The 11,995-nt window shown below is 37.9% G+C and overlaps 1 protein-coding gene across 2 annotated transcripts in view; it reads left to right on the forward strand.

The window, feature by feature from the left end:
- Positions 1 to 4,730, forward strand: part of NFU1 (NFU1 iron-sulfur cluster scaffold) — a 40,078-nt gene extending 35,348 nt beyond the window's left edge. For both annotated transcript variants that reach the window (XM_081263800.1, XM_081263801.1), the window contains exon 8: positions 2,956 to 4,730. In XM_081263800.1, coding sequence (XP_081119926.1) covers positions 2,956 to 3,000 — 45 coding nt within the window. In that variant the 3' untranslated portion in view covers positions 3,001 to 4,730. The remainder of the gene's footprint in view (positions 1 to 2,955) is intronic.
- Positions 4,731 to 11,995: the final 7,265 nt, after the last annotated feature.

An 11,995-nucleotide genomic window follows, 5' to 3' on the forward strand; every position in this document is an offset into this window, starting at 1 on the left:
CAGGCACTTTCACAAATATTAACTCATTTAATCCTCTAAAGTACATTAAATCATTCCCATATTGTATATAAGGAAACAGAGTCAGAGATCATACTGCTGCTCTGACTAGAAAAATTCTGAACCATCATGCCATTGTATAGATAATTTTTTGAAATCTTTAGTTGAATGAGCTCTACTACATCATTTATCTACTTCATGTTCATTTTCTCTCTCTCTCTCTCTCTCTCTCTCTCTCTCTCTCTCTCTCTCTCTCTCTTTAAATTTTATTTTATTTTTATTTTTTTGGCACTAGAGATTGAACCCAGGGTCTAGCATATACCAGGCAAGAGCTCTACTATTGAACTACATCCCCAGCCCTAATTCTTGTTCTTAATAATGCAAGCAAGGAAATCATCAAGGAATCATACTTTATTGTATGGTAAAAGAGAGTACTAAGTAGGTTTATAGAGCTTTATCTATAACACAATGTCAGCATAATTTTTCTGCCCTAACATGCCTAAAAAATATAGAACACATCTTCTCAGCAGTCATGGTGATTTTTACTGCACTGTTCTCAGCCAGGAAGTATGGGCTTTATGGAAAGAAGTTATAAAGGAGAAAATAACATTTTGAAATTTGAGAAAACTTCTCAAATAATTCTGTACTCTAGGGGAGAGGGTGTTTCCTCCTAGCTTCTTTGAGTAGTAATAAGAGATCTGAGCAGTAATAAAATCTATCCTTTTGGTTCAGTATATGCCATCTTCTCTTTGAAGTTCTTATCACACCTCTGCTGGAAATTTAAAACTCCTTTGGTCCAAAGCTGCTTTCTGTGTGTCTGTTTATGTGTAAGTTACCTGAGAGACTAGAAGTCAGCTCTAGGTCTTCATATTTCTCTGCAACAATTAACCTGTATCTTACAAACACCCTTTACATGGTTTGTATTAAATAAGTACTTGGGAATAGTATTCCAAACTTAGGGATAATTCTGCCTCAAATAGAATTGATTTACAAAATTCTTTGGAGTGGGTGTTGTTCTGATTGGATTTAAATTATTAAATTCCTTGCAAGTAAAATATCCATTTCTATTCAACTCAAAGGACAAACTATCAGATAATTCTTTTGCCATTGTTTGTCACTTATCTCAGATCAGAACCAAATTCATCAAGCCATTTACTTTATTCTTTATAGCCATTTACTCTTTTTTTTTTTTTTTTCCTTTTGAGATTGGAGTCTCACAATGCTGCCCAGGCTGGTCTTGAATTCCTGGGCTCAACCAATCCTGCCTCAGCCTCCCAAGTAGCTGAGACTACAGATGTGTGCCACTACACCTAGCTCTTTTTTTAACTTATTTTTGTTCTTTTTTCCCCTGTATGCCTTTGTTTTTTAAATTGCGTTTGTTGACACTTCAGTGGCTTGATAAAAAAAAAAAAAAAGGAACAGGGGCTTGGATTGTGGCTCAGTGGTGGAGCATTTGCCTAACATGTGTGAGGCACTGGATTCAATTCTCAGCACTGCATTTAAAAAAATAAAATAAGAGTCCATTCACACACACACACACACACACACACACACACACACACATATATTAAAAAAGAAAAGGAACATTTTTATTCATTTGTCTAGGGTGGAGTGATGAATTGACTATTGGATTGTAAACTTGAATTGGCAGTAGGTGTGGTGGTGATAAAAAACACTCATGGATTTATATAGTTCTTTTCCTCACCAAAGGACTTGGTCTTTCTTATCTGAGTAATATATTAGCTCATCTAAAGATATTCACCTTTTCATTTATTTTTCTGTAAGTATTTATTAGTATTTTTTTTTCACTAAAAATCTTCATTTTTTTTTTAAAGAGAAAGTGAGAGAGGAGAGAGAGAGAGAGAGAGAGAGAGAGAGAGAGAGAGAGAGAATTTTTTAATATTTATTTTTTAGTTCTTGGCGGACACAACATCTTTGTTTGTATGTGGTGCTGAGGATCGAACCCGGGCCGCACGCACACCAGGCGAGCGCGCTACCGCTTGAGCCACATCCCCAGCCCAAAATCTTCATTTTTAAAAAAGTTGAAAATGAGGGGCTGGGGATGTGGTTCAAGTGATAGTGCGCTCACCTAGCATGCATGAGGCACTGGGTTCGATTCTCAGCACCATATAAAAACAAAATAAAGATATTGTGTCCAACTACAACTAAAAAATAAATATTAAAAAAAGTTGAAAATGTTGTTTTATTTGAATCAGACCAAAATAATTAATTAATAATATGGCTTTTTTTTCTTACGTTTTTAGGGATTCATTTTTCTTTTTCATTTTGGAGATACTAGGGCTTCATCCTAGGGGTCCTCTACCATTGAGCTACACCCATAGCCCTTTTTTATATTTTAAGACAGGGTCTTGCAAGTTGTCCAAGCTGTCATGAAACTTGTGATCTTCCTGCCTCAGCCTTCTGAGTAGCTGGGATTAAAGACCTGTGCTATTGCGCCTGGCTTCTAATAATAGTTTGATTTACCTCCTCAGGAAATATTTAAGTAAATAAGATACTTTTGGGGAAAAAGACAAACAATTATTTATTTTAATCCTCTTTTTTTTTTTTTTTTTTTTTTTTTTTAGGACTAAGGATGGAACTCAGGGCTACGCATATTGGCAAGCACTCTGCCACTGAGCTAAATCCCCGACCCCATTTATCTTGGTCTTATGAGATATACCAGTTAATCATTTGTAGTCTTAGCACAGTTGAGACTCTGTTACTGGAAACTTTTTTTGAAGCATGGAAAAGAGACCAGTGCTCTAATTAATCTGTACACATTTTACTATGTCAGGTTATGATTTAAACTTTGTTTTGGGGGGATGTTGATAGATTTCTTCTTATTGGATTGCCATGTGTTTATAGCCTATATCAGAAACGAAAGTAATATTAAAATTTGGAAAATAGAAATTTCTAAACCTTTTCTTTATTCTTAAGTTCTTTCTCTTTTGGTTTTAGGTAATGGATGATGAATCAGATGAAAAAGAAGCAAACTCACCATAAAATAATATGGCATTTCTTTGAGTACAACAATTGGACTTATTGATAATATATACCAAGCTGTTGTTATTAATATGCTAAGGAACTTGAGGAGTAATAAAAAATGTCCATTCCTCAGAGAATGATATATAAATGTTGCATGTTTGCTTTACCTCACCTGAATTATTTTTAACATCCTGAGTCATCTTCTGTACATGTGGATTTTGTCCAGGGATATTTTTATTTTTGTTCCTCATTTCTCATGGTGCCTTCTTTGCTCAGTATATGAACCAGCATTTAAAATACATTTTTCCCCATCTGATTTACTTACAGTTTTTATACAGAAGTAAATAAGGAGGATGTTTTTAAAATATTCTAAAATGGATTAACTTTTTCGTGAGATGTCTAAAACTGTTTAATGGTTCTGGTTTTAAAATGTTATCTGGCTAGTAGCCACCAGTGTAACAGCATATAACTTCTTGATGAAAGACCAAAAATGTTTTTATATTACAACTTTAAAAAAATCACATTGGAAGCTAGGGATATAGTTCAGTGGTAAGGCACTTGCCTAGCATATTTTTTTTTAAGAGAGAGAGAGAGAGAATTTTAATATTTATTTTTTAGTTTTTTGGCAGACACAACATTTGTTTGTATGTGGTGCTGAGGATCGAACCCGGGCTGCACACATGCCAGGCAAGCGCGCTACCGCTTGAGCCATATCCCCTAGCATATTTGAAGCACTGGATCTGATGCACAGCACTACAAGATAAATAAACAAACTGAAAATTCAAGGACTAGACACACACTTTCAACTGGTTATAAGACAGAGCTGAAATGAGAGAAACTGCAGAATCTCAGAAAAAAGGGAGAAAGACTGCTTTGGTCTTTCTTCCATTATCTTCTGATTCAGAGAGCCATACATTACTTTTAAAATATAAAAGCTGTATTAGTTAATACTAGTTTCTGTGTCATGGCAGAAATTTGAAGTTATTTCTTCACCACAGGGGTTACTACTTTTTGGATAGCCAAAATAACATATTAGCCTTCCCTCCTTTTTCTATAGTAATTCAGAGATAGAAGTTCACCAAAAATACCAGGGAGGTGGTGGGGAGGCAAATAGCAATGATACATTGCATTTACAGGGATTAAGATAGATTTGGAGTGTAACCATCATTTGACCCAGCTATCCCCACTCCTCAGTTTATACCCAAAGGACTTAAAAACAGCATACTATTCATAATACTTAAATTGTAGAACCAACCCAGATGCCCTCCAGTGGATGAATGGATAGGGAAACTTTGGTGTATATACACAATGGAACATCACTCAGCATTAAAAGAGAATAAAATCATGGAATTTGCAAGTAAATGGATGGAGTTGGAGAATATAATGCTAAGTGAAGTAAGCCAGTCCCAAAAAACCAAAGGCTGAATGTTTTCTTTGATATGAGGATGATAACTCATAATGGCAATGGTGGGGGAGCATGGGAGGAATGGAGGAACTTTAGATAGGGCAAAGAGGAGGGAGGGGAAAGGAGAGAGCAAGATGGTAGGAATGACAGTGGAATGAGTTAGACATCATTACCATAAGTACATGTATGAAGACACAAATGGTGTGAAAATACTTTGTATACAACCAGTGACTTGAAAAATTGTGCTCTGTATGTATAATCTGAAATGAATTGCATTCTGCCATCATGTATAATAAATTAGAATAAATAATTTAATAAAGGAAAAAAACAGGAAGAACTCTTTAACAGTTGTGAATGTTGGGAATTAAAGTTTTTATTTTTGTCTTTTGGTTCATAGGACCAGATGGTAAGGTTGGAGAATTTATTTCCTGGGCTATTATAGATGAATTCAGGCAGGACACTGGATATTACTTTGTAAGCTACCTTAACAAGACTTTTACTTGAGGCTACAAGAAATTGATATTTTGGGAGAAAAGTAATTAAGAAATCTTAGATATGGCCTGGAATAAGTGACTAAGTGGGTGGAGGATTTGATTATTAGAAGACAGGAAATCATGAAACGGAGAGGGCAGTGTATTAGAAACATTTCCTTACACAAATTAGCAGCCATGAAAAACAAGGAAATGTGAAGAAAGAACATTGTAGGCATAAGGAGCAATGCATTCAGAATCAGAGGTATGGAATGTATTTGGGAACTGGAAAATGCTAAGAATGGCTTAAATGTAAAGTAGATGTGCTTAGCTAGAAATGGTGCAGAAGTAGCAGTGGGCAGTGTGGAGAGTGCTGCACAAAGTCCTGGTTGCCAGCCCAACATATATCCCCAGTACTTGCTAAGAGAGGCCCTCTTAGTTACCAGTTCATGGTAACATGCCCAGGGAAGGTAGGTCCTGCCTTAATCCCAGGACATAGGTGACAGTCTAACACAATCATTTAACACTATTTCTCATTGTCAGTCATTACTGTAGTGGTGAACGTATGACCCAGCCTTGGCCAGTGAGCTATAAGAAAATCTGTTGTAGAATTCTGGAAAGATTTCCTAATTTCCTTCCCTGATTAAGTTAATCTCTAGAAAGAAAACTTCTTTCTTCCATTCCTAAATCGGTGACAATCAACTTGTAATCATAACAAAATAAACAAAAATATCAGTCCACTGAGAATGTCACAGACAGAAAAAAGTGTGTGTTGGGGGGATCCTTAAGGCTATTGTTGATCTTTGAGCCAGGCAAGCAACCAACCACTTTCAAAGTTTTATCATGAGAGATAATATGTATTTATTGTAACCACTGTAATGGGGTATTCTGTAACTTGAAACTGATTACATTTTAACAGAGGACTCATTCAGTTAGCAATTAATTTATCAGGTATAGTTTAATTAGGTAATAGTTTTTATTTTTGAACATTTAAATTATACTTGGTCCCCCATATGATCCCAAAGAAAGAATAATAATTATTAGTTGTATTTAACTAAAACAAAGAAATTAAAACCTCCCAATATATGTAGTATTTTTACATAAAATATTCTTGAAAATACTATAAATCTAGGACTTTTCAATAGATAAAACCAAGATGATTAGTCAAGAGTAATTGAGGACCAGGCATTATGGCACATGCCTGTAATCCCAGCAGCTCAAGAGGCTGCGTTGGAGGATGGCAAGTTCAAAGCCAGTCTCAGCAACTTAGTTGAGACTCTGTCTCTAAATGTTTAAAAAAAGGGGGGGAGGAATATGACTCAGTGGTTAAGCACCCCTGGGTTCGATCCCCCATGGGGGGGGAAGTAATTGAAGATTTTTCATTGATCAAAATTAGGCTGAAGCCCATACAAAATGATATGACCATATGGGAGCAAAATTCATATGAATAGCAAACTTTTATGAGCATTTACTAGGTGATAGGCACTGATTAAGCACCTAACATTAATGAAGTTACTCAGTCCTATGACATAGGTAACTTCCTATTTTGTTCCTATTTTTATAATAGAGGTACAGGGAGGAAAGGCACGTTTTCCATTGCCGTGTGTGTGTGTGTGTGTGTGTGTGTGTGTGTGTGTGTGTGTGTGTTTTGGTGGAGGTTGCTTTTGGTTTTATTTGTGGTGCTGGGAATTCCACCTGGGGGCTTGCACATGCTATGCGAGTGTTCTACTGAGCTACATTTCTAGCCCCCACCCCCTGCTTTTTTTTTTTTTTTTTTTTTTTTGGTACCAGGGATTGAACCCAGAGGTGCTTTAACCCTGAGCTACATTCCCAGACCTTTTTATTTTTTTTTTATTTTAAGGCAGAGTCTCACTAAATTTCTAAGGCTGATCTCAAACTTGCAATCTTCCTGTCTCAACCTCTCGGGGATTGCAGATGTGTGCTACCACACCTAGATTCATTGCCCTATATCTTAAGTAGAAAAGTCAAGAACACGAACTCTGACATTCCAGCTGCAAAACCTATGCACACTGCTCTATACTATTCTTCCTTAAGGGTATTGGACCCACATACCCCTCCTGAGTATTCTTACCTCAGGGAAGGCAGATACACTTTCCACACCTTCAGAGGTGCTTTCTAGTGGACAAGAACCTTTTTCATCTCTTATTTAATCGAGAACCACAGTAGGCATAGCAGTGGTATGTGTGGGGAGGTCCATTTTTTATGCAGGAATATGAAGTTGGCTACTCTGTAGTCCAAAGGCAATCTGCTTCCCTCTTGGGAAACTCCAACTTGATACACAGTTTCTCTACATCCAAGTTGCCTAATATTATGTTCACCTGATGTAGGAGACATCTTTTGTACATTCTTGGTGTTCCTTTTTCATTCTCTTAGCAACACTTTGCTCTTAGCTTTGAAAACAGAGCAGTCTACTTACAATATTCTGCCTTCTTTGCTGGGGAAGTGGCAAACACTGTAACTATCCTGAAGCAACTTTTATATCTTCTGAAAGAAATGTTAAAAAATAGCACTTATTCTCAAATTTCTAGTGCTCTTTCAGCAGCTTCCTGAATGGTCCACCCCTTAAGCTGGCTCTAACTACATCCTACAGGACAGAAATAGAGGGTTAAAGATAGGACCAGTTAATCTCATGGTTTTCAATTTGTTAACTTTCTTGGCAGAAGAATGGGTTTCTTCCTACCAGAGCTAGAGAACTCTGCTCCAGCTTCTGCCTGCTGGGAAAATTTGGAGCTACCCTGAATGGGAGTGTCAGGGAGAGAGTCCTACTTCTGGTTGGATCAGTAGCCTTTGTCCTCAGAGGATGAAAGGGGCAATCAAGCCATGTTCACCTGATGTAGTGGACATCTTGTTATATTCTTGGTGTTCCTTCTGCATTCTTTTAGCAACACTTTCCCCTTTGCTTTGAAAAACTGAACTGTCTAATCTCAGTGTTCTCCTTCTTTGCCCCACTGGATTGATTGGAATCCTCACCTGAATATATAAAACAAGGATAGAGACACAACTTCTCTCTTTCTCCCCTTGGACTGTGTAATCTATACAGATATGATTCCGAAGTGGCTTCAGTGCCATTTCCCTGTCCATGAGGCTACAGAGACGACTCTGACAACACTGAATCCTTACAAGACTTTTTGTGTTCCTAGGAATACATATGCCCAAAGCTGTTTCTCTCCCTGTCCTTCCCAATTACATTAGCTGATAAATACCTTCATGTAGCTTGAGTGGGTTTCTATTATTTGTCATTGAAAGCTCTGCATATTAGAAATTTAAAACAAATAGATACATTCAACTTGGTGGAAGTCAATAAGATTAGCATTGGAGGGGTGTGTGTGTGTGTGTGTGTGTGTGTGTGTGTGTGTAAAATATAGAGACCATGTATACACATGAGGAATTGTCTCACAGTTGGGAAGGCTAACAAATCCAAAGTCTATAGGGTGGGCTGTAATCTGAAGGCCATCAGCTGGCAAATCTTTCTTGGGGCAGTTAGTTTTTTGCTGTTGTTGTTGTTTGATTGGTTTTTGTTTTTGTTTGGTATCAGGGATTGATCTCAGGGGCACTCAACCACTTAGCCACATCCCCAGCCCCTCTTCTTTTTGGATTTTATTTAGAGACAGGGTCTCACTAAGTTGCTTAGGACCTCACTAAATTGCTGAAGCTGGCTTTGAACTCACCATCCTCCTGCCTCAGCTTCCTGAGCCGCTGGGATTATAGGCATGTGCCACCATGCCTGACAGTGTTTTGTTCTTTTAGGACTTTCTACTGACTAGATAGAGTTCACTCACACTATGAAGGGCTATCTGCCATCTGATTTAAGTTCCTCTCTTCCAAAAATACCCTCATGGAAACAGCCAAAATAAATGAATATCTGATCACTGTAGCCCACCCAGGCTGGCACTCACATTTAACCATCTCAAGTCCACCCCTTATCAACTCAATACCCATATGCATCTCCTTAAGCCTTACTCTCCAGATAGAGATGATACCAAGGTCACACTTCCACCTAACATGGTATAATTGTCCTGTACAACTCTTTGAGTGATGTTTACTCTTCCTTCATCTCCTGTAACCTAAGTACTAATATGTAAAATTAACAAAACTTCAGTCTAAAAGGTAATATGTCTTATATCACATATAAGAGACGGGGGAAACATCTGATTATGTATATTAATATATACACATATATATGAGCACAAACATTACAAAATAAGGAAGAAATACTTAGGAAAATTAGTTTCACTTCTGTAACTGGCCAGATGTTTGCAGCTGGTATTTTTTTTTTACAATCACCTTCTTCACTACACATTCTGCATTGCTTTTGCCTTTGCCTTCATCCAGCATCTAATCTGCTTAAGATCCTTTACCTGGTGAGACAATCCAAACCTTCAAAAGGGTGTGGACTATTAGCAGTCCTGCCTGGAAGACGTTGTTATTTTCCTTAATCATGGAGAATGGTAACATAAAGAGAAACCCTAAGGTCCTCTCATCAGACATATTCTTCCTTATCTCTATTGTGGAGTGGTAGTCCAATCTCCCCCATGGTAGTCAGGAACTGTCACCACAGTCAGTATCATAACTCTCTTGTTGTTTTTCTTTTTTCCTATTGAATCCTTCATTCCTTGCCCCCACCCCACTCCTCTTTTGGTAGTGCTGGGGGATTGAACTAAGGGCCTTGCACGACGTGCTAGGCCTACCATTGAGCCACATCCCAACCCTGACCTTTTTATCTTCCAAGCAAAGCACACAACCAAGTATACCTCTCAAAGTTATTCTCACTGGGGGGGGGGGAAGGTTTCTCTTCACCACTATCCTTCAGGGATATCCCAGAAAGGGTCTGTTTTGCTGCAGCCCACTTTGGAGTGATGCCTGCATATCATGCAGAAGAATCTATGAGGCAGATCCAAGTCTTCATCTCCACTGGTCACAGTATGCTCCCCTCATGGGAGGTCCATGCTGAGAAAGAGAAGAACAAGTGTAGCATGAGTGAGGCATGGGAATTTTTGGTTCACTTCTTTATGTAACTTACTTGTGCCTTAAAGGCGTGCTTGGTGTGTGCCACTTTCATTTGATGATGAAGTGCTGCTGTGCACACCAAAATTTATAGGTTGGTGGGTCAGGTGACACCTGGATCATGATGGGAAATTCAAACTGCATGGTACCTTGGTGACCCATCATTGAGCCTTGACGTAGGTAAAAAGCTATTTCCCAAAAGGAGAATTTTTGCCACAAAGGATGGCAGGGCTTTACTCTAAAATCCCAATGGTCTGCACTATCATTAATCTATAAAGGCCTGCCAAAGGTTCCAAACAGTTTCCCTCTCTTGTCACTGATACTTTAACCACCATTGGATCTTCTGGATCATGTGGCCCAATTGGCGGAGCAGCTTGCCTAGCAGCATGGATTTATCATAGAGACGTCTTTTTTTTTTTTTTTTTCCTTCTGAGGCTGTTTTTTTGTTTTGTTTTGTTTTGTTTTTTTTTTTTTTTGGTTGTTGTTTTAACTCAAAATCTTAAAAGCAGCTTTCTAGGTCATTTGGTAAATGTCCTGGAGTAGCCCACCAAAATGGGGTATATATTTCCTCCAAAATCCAAAAAGGCCCTGTAGGCATTGTGTCTCTTTTAGATGCAGTTTGAAAAAAAAAAAAAAAACTGACAAGAACAATTAGAAGAGGAAAGGTGTATTTGGGGGTCATGGTTTCTGAGGTCTCAGTCTATAGACAGCTGACCCCATTACCTGGGACCTAGGTGAGCAGAACATCATGGGGGAAAAGTGTGAAGGAAGAAAGCAGCTCAGAACATGGCAATCAGGAAACAGACAGAGGGCCCCCACTCACCACGGATAAATATAAGCACTAAAGGTATGCCCCCATTGTGACTCATCTCTTCTAGCCATACCTTACCTATCTACATTTACCACCTAGTCAATCCCTATCAGCGAACTAATGTACGATTTTGGTTATACCTCTTATAATCTAATCATTTCACATTTGAAAATTCTTGCATTGTCTCACACATGAAATTTTGGGAGATGCCTATATCTAAACTTTAACATTCTCATACCTTAGAAGGGCTATCTTTTTAAATTAATTAATTAATTAATTTTATAGTAGAATGCATTTTGACATATAGTATACAAAGGGAGCACAACTTCTCATTCCTCTGGTTGTACATAATTCAGAGTCACTCTGCTAGTATAATCATACATGATATAGGGTAATAACATCTGTTTCTTTCTAGTGTCCTTCCTATCCCCACAACCCCACCCCTCCCCTGACTCCCCTCTACACAAACCAAAGTTCCTTCATTGTTCCCTATCCCTCAACTCCACTATAGATCAGCATCCACTTGTCAGAGAAAACATTTGGCTTTTAGTTTTTTGGGATTGGCTTATTTCACTTAGCATGATATTCTCTAGTTCCATCCATTTACCTGCAAATGCTATAATTTTATTCTTCTTTAATGCTGAGTAATATTCCACTGTGTGGATGTACCACATTTTCTTTATCCATTCATCTGTTGAAGGACATCTAAGTTGGTTTCATAGTTTAGCTATTGTGAATTGAGCTAATATGAACATTAATATGGCTACATCACTGAGCCATATCAATGTAGTATGCTGATTTTAAGTCCTTTGGGTATGAACTGAGGAGTGGGTAGCTGGGTCAAATGGTGGTTCCATTCCAAGTTTTCTAAGGAATCTCCATACTGTTTCCATAGTGGTTGCACCAATTTGCAGTCCCACCAACAATGTATGAGTGTACCTTTTCACCTACGTCCTCACCAACACTTATTATTGCTTGTATTCTTGATAATTGCCATTCTGACTTGAGTGAGATGAAATCTTATTAGAGTAGTTTTGATTTGCATTTCTCTAATTACTAGAGATAATGAACATTTTTTCCATATGTTTGTTGATCAAGAAGGGCTATCTTGACATGCTTCATACCACTGGGCCCCTAGAAATACCACTGAAGTAGAAGACCTCTGAATTTTTTTCATGTTTATTTCCTATCTTCTAACATTCAAGTGTCCTACCAATAAGCATGGGGGACCTTGTTTTCTAGGTCCCATTGCATATGGTATTAAAGTAATGGAACAATGTGATATCTTGTAGGAGAAAGACA

Source organism: Spermophilus citellus, assembly GCF_964194105.1.
Source record: "Spermophilus citellus genome assembly, chromosome: 13".
In the NCBI taxonomy this organism is placed as follows: domain Eukaryota; kingdom Metazoa; phylum Chordata; class Mammalia; order Rodentia; family Sciuridae; genus Spermophilus; species Spermophilus citellus.